A 17,221-nucleotide genomic window follows, 5' to 3' on the forward strand; every position below is an offset into this window, starting at 1 on the left:
CGCTCGCCTTGCACGCGGGAGACCCGGGTTCAATTCCCGGCGGGGTCAAGAAATTTGTATCAAGCAAATGATGTACAGGAAACACGTGTTAGCCCCTACTTTTCTTTTACATAGGCTTGCCAAATATCCAAAATGTCGATTCGGGACGCGAATCCGCGAACATAATTGCCAAATCCGCGAACATAATCACCGCGAACAAAATCGCCAAATCCGCGACCATAATCGCCAAATCCGCGAACAAAATCGCCAAATCCGCGAACATAATCGCGAAATGTGCACTGGAAATCAAGTACAGGAAACAAGTGTTAGCCCCTACTTTTCTTTTAGGCGGCTTTCACACTGAGGTAACACGTCGCAAGTAGCAAGTCGCAAGATGCTACGTAGCATGCATCTTCAAATCCTTCGTAATTGTCTCTGTCTTGTTCGAATGGTATCACCATCAACTTCTCCATCACCGGGAGCACTTGGGTCATTTGCATTACCATTCTAAATTTTAACAAGACTAAAAATATTAATTGGAAAACAGGTAGGAGAAAGCCAGCTGTTCTGAGAACAAACCTTACCTGTTTAGGATAAAGTTTACCCAGGGTAGGAATTGAACCCATGATCTAGCACTTACAAAGCAGGTAACTAGGCTGGCAACCTGAGGTTTTGTTACCATTTTCTTGATTCATCCTGTTAGTGTTCCCAGATAGAATGTCTCTTCTGTAGGAACTGTAGGGCTGTCCCATTTAATAAACCACTCAAACTACTATGCCACAAATTGTCCTTTGTAATGCAGACTGATTTTAGAATTCACACTACTGATCTGCCTATTTAATATGCTATTTATTCATTATTTCTGTAATACATTATTAGGTGGTGTTTGAGTTAACTCCCTTGTTAACAATCTACTGTTACCTAATCAATTTCTACATGTTTTTAATGCATAGTGCTTTTCAGTGGTGTACTCAGCACGATGGACTTGGAATGTAAAGGTTGGTGGTTCGAGTCCAAGTCATCACATTATATTTAGCACATTGAATTAATCAAGGAACGATGTTTGTGGCGAGCATTCATGCTTAACACGAATTAAATTTCATTTAATTTTGATTTATAAATCTTGGTAGTTAAATGAGTTGTTTTGGTTTTAGATTCTTGAGAAATTGTTTCATTTCCTTTGAGACCCTTGTTCATGGAGAAAGAAGAGTCTATGGAAATAATAGTAATAATAATAAGTCGAATTTTTATCGTTGACACAACAAAATAATTATTTCCTATGTGCCCTGGAAATGTCCTTGTTAAAACAATAATATTTTAAATTAAAATGTGCCCTGAAATGTGTGTTAATGTTACCATTACGTAAAAAATGGTACCATATTTTACGAAAAATTTGGCAGACTGACAGAAATTTTTTATTTTAGTACATGTATAAATTAGTGAATTGGTTTTGGTACGATATTTTTTTAAGAAGCTTTTTGTACAGATTTTTTTACGAAAGAAAATTACAGTAAAAGTATTTTTTTGCGTGTTTTTTTTTGTCCGTAAAGATCATAAGGTGATTTGGGAGTTGTATAGTATTTTTGGAATACATTTTTTTATACGTGTAGAAATATTTGAGGATTTCTTTTTGAGAGAAGAGTTGAGAGAAAAGTGCAGATCTGAATTTAGAGGATTTGATGATTTTTATTTCTTCTTTTTTAAATAAGCAGAAAAAAACGTCGTTCGCCCAAAATCGTAAATTTCAACGTGTGTAAAGTTAAAGTTTGGAAATGCCTTTGGAAACGGCCATGTTTGTTTATGGAAAATGGCCTTTCGTTTTCATTAGAACTTCTCATAGCTCATACGTAGGTATGTATTTTGAATGTCAATCTGCAAAAAATTAGAAAATTTACTTTTTTTTCATCATTTTGATCTTTTCATCAGAATTTTCTAGGCAAGCTTTATAATTTTCACAAGTAGTTAAGAATTAGAGAAACTTAAAAAAAAAAATGTTTTTTTCTAATGTTACTAGGCAAGCTTTATAATTTTCCAAAGTAGTTAAAAATTAGAGAAACTTAAAAAAAAAAATGTTTTTTTCTAATGTTAATGGTAAGGGTGACTATGGTACTTTTATATTTTGTGGGACTTTCTTCAAGGATTTGTCCCATTAAACCTGTAATTTTAATGTGATGGTATTTTTTTTTCTATAAGATTTTTTGGAAACTAATTATAAATTAATTATTAATTAGTTTCGTTTCTTTTTTATCTCTTCTTTAAATTCTCTTTTGTTTTTCCTACAATTAACGAATGCTTTTATTTTCTCCTTTTATTATTTTCATGTGGGAAATCAGTTTATTCTACATGTATGTAGGTAATAATTATAATAGATCATTATTTGAGTTTGGACTTCGATAAAGTCCACTTTGAAATTTCCAATTTTTCAGTCTAATAGCCTAAATTGTGTGATACCAAAAATAAAATAGCAATTTCATTCGATTTAATAACTAGCATTACGAAAAAAAGCTGCAATGAAATTGTAAACTATGCAAATGAATTTCAAAAGCTGTTATGGCATCCCTTATGAGCAAAAGAGGTGTAAAAAACCAGTTTGACGCAAAGTACATAAAATATTCCCTGGAAAACATTTTGTATAAAAAAAAGTTAACAGTTGCATCGTTTCGAAGTCTTCACGTTCGCAACCCCTCCGGCGTACTTTCAAAGAAATTGATGAGATTTTAACAGCGAAATACGAAATCGCGAAAAATACTAATGGAGTTTAAGTACGAGTATTATTAAAATGAAGTAGGTACCTACCCTCTGGAAAAAAAAAAATGATGAAGTGTACTTATAATAAAAACAATACTTTCTCATTACTTTAAGTAATAGAAAGTAATAAATGTTACATTTTCAGATGATATTAATGTAGAAACAAACTTTGGCAATTAATGTAAGAAAGTACTTTGCGTCAGTCCATTGCTAAGGGAAAATAAATACTTGTCGCTTTTCCCCTCAGAGATTAAAAAATGTTAACCCATTTTGCCCCCTCCTTAGAACATTACTTGTTTAGAGCATTATTGCATGTGCTCATTTAGAACCAAATTAACCCATCATGTCTTTTTTTTCTCCCTATTGTGTAACTGTTATGAAAAAATCAAAGCTGTCAAAAGATTTTATTTTATTAAGATTATATTAATCACACTTTTCTATCACTTTTATTATTCAAAATAAACATTATTATTATTATTATTTTATCAAAACCAAAAGATGTGTGTTTTACGTGTGTTTTTTCCCCATCCTAAATCAGTCATAGGTACTAGTTTTTTTTCCAAGAGGTTTGATAGAGGGAACTGTAACTGCTAAGGTCGTATCGTCCCGAAAGCAAAGAGAGAAGGAAGACAGGATAGGAGAAAGCCAGCCGTTCCGAGAACGAACCTTATCTGTTCAGATTAAAATCCGCCCCGGGCCGGAGTCAAACCCGCGACCTAGCGCTTACAAGGCAGACGCGCTAGCCTCCAAGCTAACTAGGCTGGCTAAACCAAGTTTATGAAGTCGTGGTTCCAGCCAAAAGGGACCTGAAAATGAAGCAAAAGATGTCCAGAAAAGAAAGCCACAAGATCTTCTTACAACATAATAAATTACTTTTTCATTTTATTTTTTTAGTTAAAAAAATAACTAAGGTAGTTAAACATCGATGCTTTATACAAAACGTATGAAGTTACATATGTACAACAATTTTATTCAAGTCTTCAAGTTCAAGCTCTAATCCAAAGGCCTTGCGACATTCAAATAAACGGTAAAGGTTTTGGGGTAGAAAATAAAAAAAGAAAAAATTAACAAGTTCAACAAAAATCCATTACCCTCACTAGTACATACAACCTGAACAGGGCCCTATTCCAACGAGACAGTTCACACTCTAACCCCATCTCCCCTGCTGTCTAATTTTTCTGAAAGTCCCAACACGTAGAACGTTCAACTAGAATTCCAGACGTCTGACCCCAGATAACTTTGAGACGGACATTTGTCTACCAAAGTTCTAAACTTGGAGTGCGACAGTGTTCGTGGAATAAGGCCCACAGCTCTCAAATGTTCAACAGAAAGACTGGAAAGGAAGTCACCAAAGAATGGAGGAGGACAGGTAGAAAATAATCTCAACAAAAGGAAAACGAATTAAGGTAACATAAAGATAAAATTATAAAGTAAAGCCAAAAACAATATCACCACAGTGCAATAGTAGTCTGATCTCCACAGTTCTGGGCCTAATGTGCACCCAGATAGATGGCTGCAAGGAGAACAGGACTAAAAAAGTCCCTTCTTTTGACCTCACTACTTCGAAAACAGACCCTACCAGAAAGGATTAAATCTCCTTTTTTTACGGCTAGTAGTTTTTGAAATCAGACATTGCTAGCAGGGACCCACTTTTTCCGCCAGGCACTTTTTTTTGTTGTTGCATGGACTAATCTGCCTTGGTGTTGTAATGGTCAAGACACTCACTTAGGTGTTGTAATGGTCAAGACACTCACTTAGTATTCAGGAGTTCATGAGGTCAATCCCAGATGAGCTATGGAATTTTATCCTCAAAATTGTTTGAGAATGTGACCACAATAATAGTAGTATTATTTAATCTTTTTATTTGTCCCAGAATTCCCAGATGAGCTATGGAATTTTATCCTCAAAATTGTTTGAGAATGTGACCACAATAATAGTAGTATTATTTAATCTTTTTATTTACCTTTCAAACCTTCAGTGCCCATGCCCAATGCCTGAAAGGGGTGTTGTGTTGTACAATCATATGTGGAACAAATTTTTGGATTTTGTCATAATTTCCCTAAGCTATTGTGGTTCTTTTTCTCAAGCCATACTCAACTTAAATTGAGAAAAAAAAAAAAAAAACTGAATTCTACTGTGTACAAACAAACAAAGACAACTTCCGAAAAATTGGTAACAAAATAAAAGTTTATTGAAGTTGAAATGCAGTTGGTATCAGAAAAATATAAACAGTATAAAATGTAAATGTTATTTTGAAAATAAACAAGTTTTTCAAGCTTGGTGTCTTGAAATAATATTTTACTGATCTGTGAGCAAAATAAAGTGGAACACTAGAAGGCAAAATTCTCTTTTGTTTTTCCTACAATTAACGAATGCTTTTATTTTCTCCTTTTATTATTTTCATGTGGGAAATCAGTTTATTCTACATGTATGTAGGTAATAATTATAATAGATCATTATTTGAGTTTGGACTTCGATAAAGTCCACTTTGAAATTTCCAATTTTTCAGTCTAATAGCCTAAATTGTGTGATACCAAAAATAAAATAGCAATTTCATTCGATTTAATAACTAGCATTACGAAAAAAAGCTGCAATGAAATTGTAAACTATGCAAATGAATTTCAAAAGCTGTTATGGCATCCCTTATGAGCAAAAGAGGTGTAAAAAACCAGTTTGACGCAAAGTACATAAAATATTCCCTGGAAAACATTTTGTATAAAAAAAAGTTAACAGTTGCATCGTTTCGAAGTCTTCACGTTCGCAACCCCTCCGGCGTACTTTCAAAGAAATTGATGAGATTTTAACAGCGAAATACGAAATCGCGAAAAATACTAATGGAGTTTAAGTACGAGTATTATTAAAATGAAGTAGGTACCTACCCTCTGGAAAAAAAAAAATGATGAAGTGTACTTATAATAAAAACAATACTTTCTCATTACTTTAAGTAATAGAAAGTAATAAATGTTACATTTTCAGATGATATTAATGTAGAAACAAACTTTGGCAATTAATGTAAGAAAGTACTTTGCGTCAGTCCATTGCTAAGGGAAAATAAATACTTGTCGCTTTTCCCCTCAGAGATTAAAAAATGTTAACCCATTTTGCCCCCTCCTTAGAACATTACTTGTTTAGAGCATTATTACATGTGCTCATTTAGAACCAAATTAACCCATCATGTCTTTTTTTTTTTTCTCCCTATTGTGTAACTGTTATGAAAAAATCAAAGCTGTCAAAAGATTTTATTTTATTAAGATTATATTAATCACACTTTTCTATCACTTTTATTATTCAAAATAAACATTATTATTATTTTATCAAAACCAAAAGATGTGTGTTTTACATGTGTTTTTTTCCCCATCCTTAATCAGTCATAGGTACTAGTTTTTTTCCAAGAGGTTTGATAGAGGGAACTGTAACGGCTAAGGTCGTATCGTCCCGAAAGCGAAGAGAGAAGGAAGACAGGATAGGAGAAAGCTAGCCGTTCCGAGAACGAACCTTATCTGTTCAGATTAAAATCCACCCCGGGCCGGAGTCAAACCCGCGACCTAGCGCTTACAAGGCAGACGCGCTACCCTCCAAGCTAACTAGACTGGCTAAACCAAGTTTATGAAGTCGTGGTTCCAGCCAAAAGGGACCTGAAAATGAAGCAAAAGATGTCCAGAAAAGAAAGCCACAAGATCTTCTTACGACATAATAAATTACTTTTTCATTTTATTTTTTTAGTTAAAAAAATAACTAAGGTAGTTAAACATCGATGCTTTATACAAAACGTATGAAGTTACATATGTACAACAATTTTATTCAAGTCTTCAAGTTCAAGCTCTAATCCAAACGCCTTGCGACATTCAAATAAACGGTAAAGGTTTTGGGGTAGAAATTGGAAAAAAGAAAAAAATTAACAAGTTTAACAAAAATCCATTACCCTCACTAGTACATACAACCTGAACAGGGCCCTATTCCAACGAGACGATTCACACTCTACCCCCATCTCCCCCTAATTTTTCTGAAAGCCCCAACAGGTAGGTCGTTCAACTTCGGGATATTTTTGAGGCGGACATTTGTAAAAGCTACCAAAGTTCTAAACTTGGAGTGCGACAGTGTTCGTGAAATAAGGCCCACAGCTCTCAAATGTTCAACAGAAAGATTGGAAAGGAAGTCACCAAAGAATGGAGGAGGACAGGTAGAAAATAATCTCAACAAAAGGAAAACGAACTAAGGTAACATAAAGATATAATTATAAAGTAAAGCCAAAAACAATATCACCACAGTGCAATAGTAGTCTGATCTCAACAGTTCTGGGCTGTAAAATTAAACTCCACAGTTCTGGGCCTAATGTGCACCCAGATAGATGGCTGCTAGGAGAACAGGACTAAAAAAGTTCCTTCTTTTGACCTCACTACTTCGAAAACAGACCCTGCCAGAAAGGATTAAATCTCCTTTTTTTACGGCTAGTAGTTTTTGAAATCAGACATTGCTAGCAGGGACCCACTTTTTCCGCCAGGCACTGTCAACAGAGACTAAAAGTTCAAAGTCCCTTTTTTAACCCCAGTAGGTCAAAATCAGACATTGTATGCTGGGACTGAAAAGTCCCTTCTTTTTACCCCAGTAGTTCGAAACCAGGCCTTATCAACTATCTGGGATTAAAAGTCCCTTTTTTCCCGTAAATTTTAAAGTCCGTTTTTCACCCCCAGGAAGTCGAAATCAGACTATCCCTTATCCTAAACCAGACAATCAAATACTTATCCCCAACCAGGCTCGGCTCTCTCAATCCCCGGAGAGGGGACACAGCCTCAACGGAACCGAATAGACACGGGAAGGGACATTGCGTCCGGCCCTGCCCCCTGCTATCCCGTGGACCCTACCGATTCATCCCCTGTCGTCGAGCTGCTAGACCCGTCACGTGCCAGGCCTGTGCGGGCCGCTATACGTGCGGAGCGGCGTAGACTGCCTGCTTCCTTCTTGCGATCTGCCAGGGAGCGGTTTCGAGTAAGGGCCTCGCGCGCTGAGGGTTTGGCCTGCTCGTCCTCCGACCCTGATTGAGCCCATTTGAGCACGCTTTGATCCCACTGAAAGAGGGAAAGGGGGACTTGGGATTAGTCATCATCAAATCCTCAGTAGTTCCAGAAATCGGTCGACTATGAACACGGATTAGGATTAGTAACAAGCGAAAAATATTAAAAAGAACACAAAGTAGGCACTTTAAAGAAGGATTTTTTTTTTTTTTTTTAAGGTTTGATAGAGGGAACTGTAACTGCTAAGGTCTTATCGTCCCAAAAACAAAGAGAGGACAAAGATAGGATAGGAAAAACCGAAAAAGCCAGCCGTTCCAAGAACAAACCTTATTGATTTAGGATAAAATCCGCCTCGAGCGGGAATCGAACCCGAGGCCTAGCGAGGCGTTACCAACCAAGCTAACCAGGCTGGCCCAGTATTTAACTCTGGATTAAATTAACTGAAAACTATCCATGGTAAGATTGGACATTAAGGATACAGAGTATACTTACGGATTTACTTAAGGATAAAAGTATACTTACGGATACACTGACAAGTTCTCCGCGGTATGGATGCCAAGATACATCTCTCACACAAGCTCTATGTCCATTCAATATGCTCTCTATTTTACCAGTCAATACGTCGTACACTGAAACGATAAAAGGGTTGAAAATGGTTTAGTAAAGGTTGAAGTTTTGTTACCAAACTTCAAATTCTGCATTTAAAAAACATATAAAGAGCTATCATATTTGATACCCAGTCCTCTTTTGTGAAGTGTGTCAGGGTATCATAAATATATGATACCCATGGCACCAATGGAATATGCTATGGGTATCAGACATGATACCCATGGTACGCAATGTGTTAAAAAATCAAATCAAATGATGAATCTTTGTGGTAAAGCAGAGAGTTTCTTCACAACTTTTGTGGATATCATAGCATTACTAAGAGCCTCCTTTACTATTAATTCTCATTCATCTTCTTCTTTTTCTTCGCCTTTTCCCGTGTACTGACGGGGTAGGCGTTTTTCGTCAGCCTCTCAATCAGCCCTAACTAGGGTGATTGCTTTGGGCTGACATTTGGTTTTGGCTACAAAAATTTTACGAGTGGATGCCCTTCGCAATCAACATTTGCTTTTTGACATATCTACTTACATACTATACGTCCTGCAGCACAGCCTGTATAGATATATCTCTGTCCTGTACTGAAAGCAGGCGAGAATCTACACCGAATCAATGTCTGTTCAATATGCTCTCTATTTTACCAGTCAATACGTCGTACACTGAAACGATAAAAGGGTTGAAAATGGTTTAGTAAAGGTTGAAGTTTTGTTACCAAACTTCAAATTCTGCATTTAAAAAACATATAAAGAGCTATCATAGGATCCAGACTTCAAATTCTGCATTTAAAAAACATATAAAGAGCTATCATATTTGATACCCAGTCCTCTTTTGTGAAGTGTGTCAGGGTATCATAAATATATGATACCCATGGCACCAATGGAATATGCTATGGGTATCAGACATGATACCCATGGTACGCAATGTGTTAAAAAATCAAATCAAATGATGAATCTTTGTGGTAAAGCAGAGAGTTTCTTCACAACTTTTGTGGATATCATAGCATTACTAAGAGCCTCCTTTACTATTAATTCTCATTCATCTTCTTCTTTTTCTTCGCCTTTTCCCGTGTACTGACGGGGTAGGCGTTTTTCGTCAGCCTCTCAATCAGCCCTAACTAGGGTGATTGCTTTGGGCTGACATTTGGTTTTGGCTACAAAAATTTTACGAGTGGATGCCCTTCGCAATCAACATTTGCTTTTTGACATATCTACTTACATACTATACGTCCTGCAGCACAGCCTGTATAGATATATCTCTGTCCTGTACTGAAAGCAGGCGAGAATCTACACCGAATCAATGTCTGAAGCGAGTAAGTTTTAGATAACACTTCAGTCGATCATTTAAGACCGGTTTTAGCGTTATCTATGTTAAGCTACGCCGAGCAAGGCCAATAAATGGATGGGTGACTTAAAGTTAATTGAGTAATTGTGGGATTTTTTTTTCACATTTTCTCACACAATTGAGCTCTGATCTTGAAATTTGTCGCGACGACCTATGAACTCAAAGCGAGAAAGTTTTAGATAACACTTCAGTCGATCATTTAAGACCGGTTTTAGCGTCACCTATGTTAAGCTACGCCGAGCAAGGCCAATTAATGGATGGGTGATTTGAACATTATATTGGGAATAAAGGGAGAACGGGCTCTAGTCTTGATTTTAAATCATTACATGAAAGTAAAATCAAAATCAATGTCTGTAGAACAGTGTGGCCCCTATACGTCATCACAGATGTGTCGCCCTCCAGGAGAGACTTGGTCATTGTTACTGAAAAATGAGAACAAAACAATGAAATATGTACTAATAGGTATGTACCTATATTATGAGTAGCGAAAATCGGAAAAATCTTTCGAAAGCTATATCGAAAATTATTTCAGAATTGGGGCCAATATGGGACCCCCAAAGACCCGTAGCCTGTCAAATGAAAGTACAAAAAAAAATAGTGAAAATCACTAGTGCATGGCCGCCATCTTGTCCTACCTTGTGTAAATTATTTTTAAGCATTATCACTTTTTCTACTTGTAACTCTCATTATTGCATACTTTCGTAGAAAAAGAGAACCGATGGGGGGGGGGGGGAATCATTTTGTGGAAATCAAATACAGAAAATAAGTGTTGAAAAAAGTACTGTCCCTAGAAGAAAAGATAAGTTATTTAAAGTACCTCCTCAATCGTTCTCACAAGGCTGAGTGCACTCCGAACTCCAAGAACAGAGCCCAAAATAACTTCGATCCCGCCGGGATTCGAACCCGGGACCTCCGGTGGGCAAGCCTCGCATAATACCCACTCGGCACTTACCGTTTTCTGACCAACTTGAATAAGCAAACATGTTTCCGTCCGAGCTGAATGCAGTGTCTATAATACTCCAGCCCACATCCAGACCATTGATCTTACGCAGTAATGTGTAGTCACTGTGTGATGTGTCATACAGACGCATGGTCTTGTCTGAAAACAACAAGAAAAAATACTTTTAGCTAAATGCAGTGTCTATAATACTCCAGCCTACATCCAGAAAAACAACAAGAAAATGGCCTTACTTTGTCTGAAAACAAGAAAAAAATACTTTCAGTCAGCCTAGTTAGCTTGCAGGGTAATTGGGGAATGCTCGTGAGTTGTAAGCGCTAAGCGGCGGTTCGCCCGCCCGGGGCGGATTTTATCCTGAACGGATAATGTTCGTTCTCGGAACGGCTGGATTTTTCCTATCCTGTCTTCCTTCTCTCTTCAATTTCGGGACGATAAGACCCTAGCAATTACAGTTCCCTCTATCAACCCTCCTCGAAAAAAAAACTCTAGAGCGCCACGTCCGACGTACAGGGGAATGAATACGAATACCAACCATGCACAATGCTGCTTAACTTCAGTGATCCGTCGGGAGTTGGTCTATTGTCTATTCAACGTCCCATTGCCTCAAGCTAAAACAGAAGCACCTAAAATTCGTAATATCAGTAGGTAGGTAACTTGCAGAGCGCTGGTGCTCCAACACTTTCTCTTGTGAACGGATCTTTTTTCTACAAAAAAAAAAAAAAAAAAAAAAAAAAAAAAGCAAACATATTTGTAGAAGACCAAGGATCAAACTCTGAAGGGTTGTGACAAAATTTACCACTGGAAAGTTGTCAACTTGAGCATTCTCTAATGACTATGAATTCAGGGTGGAATGGTAGAGATTGCCCCAGGCAATAATTTCGCCCTTTGTGTGTGATATCTTGTTCTTGTGTACAAAGAATTTTAACCAATAAAGAATCTAAATAATAAACAAATGAATTCAACCCTGGGGACCCTCACAATATCTTTTCAAATTCCTCAAGACTTACCTTACATAGACCATCATCCCCTCCACTGTACAAAATATTGGAAGACTCATCGGCAAAACACACCGTGTTTACATCATCACCATGACCCTTGATCTGAAACCAAATAATAGTCCTTATTTGCCTGCACCTACATTTTATTTTAAGAGGTTTCATAGAGGGAATTGTCACTACTGAGGTCTTAATGTCACGAAATCGAAGAGAAGAAAGACAGGCTAGGAGAAAGCAAGGCGTTCCGAGAACGAACCTTTTCTGCTGTTTAGGATGAAGTTCGCCCCGAGCAGGAATCGAACCAGTGACCAAATTGTTCCTTCTAAAACTTGCAAGTTAACATTCAAAGGTAATTTTTTATTTCCATTGGGTATGAATAGTATTAAATTTAAAGAGCAAGCACAAGACCTCATGATGGTTGACTGTGGTTCAGGACAAGCCAGCCAATTTAACATGGTTAGAGCTAGAGACCATCACCCTGGTGTATAGCAGATACAAAAAGATATCTTTTCTTTTACTGAGGTCTTAAAGTCACGAAATCGAAGAGAAGAAAGAGAGGCTAGGAGAAAGCAAGGCGTTCCGAGAACGAACCTTTTCTGCTGTTTAGGATGAAGTTCGCCCCGAGCAGGAATCGAACCAGTGACCAAACGGTTACAAAACAGGAGCACTACCCTCCAAGCTAACTAGACTGGCAACTGGCTCTAATAGATTTTGTTAGAAGAGTAAATATTGGGTTGTATTGAAGTCGGTTGGGTTGTTAGGAGTATCCTTTGTTAGAAAAAAAATCTATGGGGTGGACTCAGTAAAATGAGTGTTTACCTTGAGCGCACACTTCTTGTTGTCCAAATCGTACACGTACAGACAGCCATCGTTGGCGCCGTGACCTAGCGCTTACAAAACAGGAGCACTACCCCCCAAGCTAACTGGGCTGGCAACTGACTCTAATAGATTTTGTTAGAAGAGTAACTATTGGGTTGTATGGAAGTCGGCTAGGTTGTTAGGAGTAACCTTTGTTAGAAAAAAAAATCTACGGGGTGGACTCAGTAAAATGAGTGTTTACCTTGAGCGCACACTTCTTGTTGTCCAAATCGTACACGTACAGACAGCCATCGTTGGCGCCACCCAGTATTTCCGACGAGTCATGTGAGAAGGTCAGTGAGAACACACAGAATCTCCCTCCCTCAGGACACAACTGTAGAGTATCCTGCTGCTCACTGTCACCTCCCTGATGCCATACGTGCACTGGACCTTTTCTTTATTCTGCTATTGCCATTTGGCAAAAGCTAAAGCTGCTAAAACAACAACAATAGTACTAAATTAGACAATGGATTGTTTCATTTAATTTATCTACCTTGCCCATTTTCCAACATCCCAGTGGTCCATTGAAAATTAAAATAAAATAAAAAGATGACAACTTGGATGAATGATAGGTATTTGAAAATGGGAGCCAATCAATTAGGTACTTTTGTCCCACTTCTAATGGGTAAATAGTTAAGTACATCCTGCATACAAACTATCAAACAACTCCTTCTGATTCACAGGTGATCTCATTCCATCCAAACTGAAAATCTGGTATACGGAAATTGACTGCAAGCCCTACTGGAACAATGTGATCCAATGTTTCAAATGTTTATGATACAGGCATCTGTCCACCACATGCAAGGGTTACCCCCGATGCAGCAAGTGTGGTGGACGCAAGGAAGATGATCACAAGTGTTCCTTGCAGACATTGAAATGTGCCAATTGCAAGGGAGAGCATGATGCAATGAATAAGGAATGCCCCGTGTATGTATTCAACAAGGAATGCAATGAAATCATGGCCAATTCAAATGTGGACTACAAAACAGCGGTCAATCTCCATGCCAAGAAGATTAAATTTGCACAAACCGTCCTGAGCAAAATTGATACAACAGAAAATATTGTTGAAGCATTAATGAAACAATTTGATACCAATAAGATTTTTGTAAAAACACTTGTGAAAAAAGTACTGAGTGACATCAAGTGAAACTGTTCTCCCTTTCATACCCCCTCATTCCAAGTTGATAAGAAACTACAATATTATTTACAAAATGATGTACAAAACATGTTGTGAATATTATTCTTACTTCAACAGAAAACTCTTGTTCTTGTAATTTCCTCCAAAAATGCTTGCCTTCTAGTGTTCCACTTTATTTTGCTCACAGATCAGTAAAATATTATTTCAAGACACCAAGCTTGAAAAACTTGTTTATTTTCAAAATAACATTTACATTTTATACTGTTTATATTTTTCTGATACCAACTGCATTTCAACTTCAATAAACTTTTATTTTGTTACCAATTTTTCTGAAGTTGTCTTTGTTTGTCTGTACACAGTAGAATTCAGTTTTTTTTTTTTTTTCTCAATTTAAGTTGAGTATGGCTTGAGAAAAAGAACCACAATAGCTTAGGGAAATTATGACAAAATCCAAAAATTTGTTCCACATATTAAACAACACAACACCCCTTTCAGGCATTGGGCATGGGCACTGAAGGTTTGAAAGGTAAATAAAAAGATTAAATAATACTACTATTATTGTGGTCACATTCTCAAACAATTTTGAGGATAAAATTCCATAGCTCATCTGGGAATTCTGGGATTGACCTCATGAACTCCTGAATACTAAGTGAGTGTCTTGACCATTACAACACCAAGGCAGATTAGTCCATGCAACAACAAAAAAAAAGTAAGTCATCTTACCTTGAGCTCCTGTCAAAAGTCTATCCCCAGATTTGGAGAAAGTTCCCGTGAACACTTTGCCACTGCAATAAATTAGTAAAAAAAAAGTAAGTCATCTTACCTTGAGCTCCTGTCAAAAGTCTATCCCCAGATTTGGAGAAAGTTCCCGTGAACACTTTGCCACTGGTCATCTTACCTTGAGCTCCTGTCAAAAGTCTATCCCCAGATTTGGAGAAAGTTCCCGTGAACACTTTGCCACTGTATCTTCCAACTTGATGTGACACTTTGTTCGGCAAGTACATGTTGTTAATTTTGCACCGCTCACTGTGAGAAAAACCACGGGCTGCACACTGTCTCTTGGTAATCATTGACAGAAGATCTGGGGCTCGTTTAGTTCCTTTTTTGGACAACAATGCTCCACTGCTCTGTTCTGTGATGAGTTTGATTTCACTTTGCTGTGGAAAGAAATAAAAAATACTGTATCTTAGTTGGTGTTTATTAGCTTATGCTTCACTTGCATAACCAATGTCAGTAGGTAGTGTAAGTTATTGGGTTATTTTATAATCTGGAGGTTGGTAGCAAGTCCCAGTCTTCATTTAGGAAAAAAAAAAAGTATATTTATTGAGAAAAAAAGTTGTTGTTTTAAAATGCTTGGAGTTGACTATTCAGTGATTTTCCCTGTAATTGAGAAAAAACAGGTAGTGTAAGTTATTGGGTTATTTTATAATCTGGAGGTTGTAGCAAGTCCAAGTCTTCATTTAGGAAGAAAAAGTATATTTATTGAGAAAAAAAGTTGTTGTTTTAAAATGCTTGGAGTTGACTATTCAGTGATTTTCCCTGTAATTGAGAAAAAATATTTAAAAACAAAAAATCATTTTTGATTGAGGAGAAAGAAATGTTTTAGGTAAGGTACTTACATTTAAAACTTCAGTATTTGGTTTGTATTTGGGTCCATAGTTTGGTACACGAGGTCGCACATAGTAATCATCTGAGTCCTCTTCTGACTGTGGAACAATATGCACCACACCACTGAAATAAAGACCAAGGCAACTGAAGTTAAGGTAATTTACCCATTACGTCAGACATCTTATCAATTCTCATCTTTTCATTTTATTTTTATGAGAATGCACCCAGAACATTGCTTTAAAAAAAAAATAAAAAATATCATTGAATTTTTCTGGAACCCCAAAAAAACCTAGTTCAGATCTTGATTTTGATGGACTGGAAAAGTTTCAAATGTGGATTTGTTTCAGATGATTTTGATCAATGTCAATGTTGATCAAAATATTGACAGTTGGGCACTACTGAACTACAGAACTACACATGACCAATACCTTACCTTCTGATAAGGTACTGCAACACATTGACCAATTCATTCCTATCATTGAGAGCACTTAGGTTACTCTCAACTTCCATGCTATCATCGTCCCCAACTGAAACCGAGTCATTTGGATTATCGTCTGCATCATCTTCATTGTCATTGTACATCATCCTTCGTAACTGTCTCTGTCTTGTTCGAATGGTATCACCATCAACTTCTCCATCACCGGGAGCACTTGGGTCATTTGCGTTACCATTTTCTTGATTCATCCTGTTAGCGTTCCCAGATAGAATGTCTCTTCTGTAGGAACTGTAGGGCTGTCCCATTTAATAAACCACTCAAACTACTATGTCACAAATTGTTCTTTGTAATGCAGACTGATTTTAGAATTCACACTACTGATCTACCTATTTAATATGCTATTTATTCATTATTTCTGTAATACATTAGGTGGTGTTTGAGTTAACTCCCTTGTTAACAATCTACTGTTACCTAATCAATTTCTACATGTTTTTAATGCATAGTGCTTTTCAACAAAAGAGTATTGACCGGGGATTAGAATACCCACTAACAATATACCTAGGTATTTAAACTTAACTGATAACTTTCTAGCAAATCCTATTCAAGCTATTGCTTAGTTTTCAATTGTTTTTCATGGGATAGGTACCTACTGTGTTACAAAAGATGTTGTAATCATACCCAGTGAAAAGTTGAAAACTACTTAGCAACTAGCAACAGAGTTATGCTTTTCAACAAGAGTATTGACCGGTGATATTCTACCACTAACAATATAGGTATTTAAAATTAACTGATAACTTTCTAGCAAATCCTATTCAAGCTATTGCTTATTTTTCAATTGTTTTTCATGGGATAGGTGCCTGTGTTACAAAAGATGTTGTAATCATACCCAGTGAAAAGTTGAAAACTACTTAGCAACTAGCAACTGAGTTCAACAAAGAACAGTTTTCTTTTTGAGTTGTGATACCCAATTGGTTTTTGGTTACCTACCACCTACAACTACAATAGTCAACTTGAATCTACTGATTCTACTAAGGCATAAACAACTTTGTCGGGGCAAAAATATTCAGAGCTCATGATAGGTTTCATAAAGTGCTCTAGTCTCTAGTGTTATTCTTATTCTGAGGCTCTAGGCTTGTAATGGTTTGAAAACACACAAGAGAAAATGTATACTGGAGAGAACAGTTCTTCAATCTTCACTTCTCCTCCTCCATGTACCTAGGTATTTAAACTTAACTGATAACTTTCTAATAAATCCTATTCAAGCTATTGCTTATTTTTCAATTGTTTTTGATGGGATAGGTACCTACTGTGTTACAAAAGATGTTGTAATCATACCCAAGTGAAAAGTTGAAAACTACCTACTTGGCAACTAGCAACTGAGTTCAACAAAGAACAGTTTTCTTTTTGACTTCTGATACCCAATTGGTTTTTGGTTACCTACCACCTACAACTACAATAGTCAATTTGAATCTACTAAATTACTGATTCAACTAAGGCATAAACTTTGTTCGGGCAAAAATATTCAGAGCTCATGATAGGTTTCAT

General features: G+C 36.8%; 2 protein-coding genes and 1 long non-coding RNA gene across 3 annotated transcripts; 1 reads left to right on the forward strand and 2 right to left on the reverse strand.

Moving 5' to 3' along the window:
• Positions 1 to 6,407: 6,407 nt before the first annotated feature.
• LOC108252215 (DDB1- and CUL4-associated factor 11-like) lies at positions 6,408 to 10,100 on the reverse strand. Its single transcript, XM_017443495.2, has 4 exons — positions 10,033 to 10,100; positions 9,558 to 9,640; positions 8,262 to 8,368; positions 6,408 to 7,793 (listed from the first exon to the last, which is right to left on the reverse strand). Exons 1-4 carry the CDS (start codon positions 10,098 to 10,100, stop codon positions 7,572 to 7,574), a joined length of 480 nt encoding a protein of 159 aa, XP_017298984.1. The 3' UTR covers positions 6,408 to 7,571.
• Positions 10,101 to 10,211: 111 nt separating this feature from the next.
• On the reverse strand, positions 10,212 to 16,884 carry LOC103507829 (DDB1- and CUL4-associated factor 11). Its single transcript, XM_026822612.1, has 6 exons — positions 16,831 to 16,884; positions 15,674 to 16,091; positions 15,252 to 15,363; positions 14,531 to 14,789; positions 10,594 to 10,782; positions 10,212 to 10,252 (listed from the first exon to the last, which is right to left on the reverse strand). The coding sequence occupies exons 2-6, from the start codon at positions 15,979 to 15,981 to the stop codon at positions 10,212 to 10,214; spliced, it is 909 nt and encodes a 302-aa protein (XP_026678413.1). The 5' UTR covers positions 15,982 to 16,091; positions 16,831 to 16,884.
• Positions 11,942 to 13,960, forward strand: LOC113466853. Its single transcript, XR_003391127.1, has 2 exons — positions 11,942 to 11,985; positions 13,178 to 13,960. It is a non-coding gene; the product is annotated as an uncharacterized LOC113466853 (long non-coding RNA).
• Positions 16,885 to 17,221: the final 337 nt, after the last annotated feature.

Source organism: Diaphorina citri, unplaced genomic scaffold (genome assembly GCF_000475195.1).
Source record: "Diaphorina citri unplaced genomic scaffold, Diaci psyllid genome assembly version 1.1 scaffold345, whole genome shotgun sequence".
In the NCBI taxonomy this organism is placed as follows: domain Eukaryota; kingdom Metazoa; phylum Arthropoda; class Insecta; order Hemiptera; family Psyllidae; genus Diaphorina; species Diaphorina citri.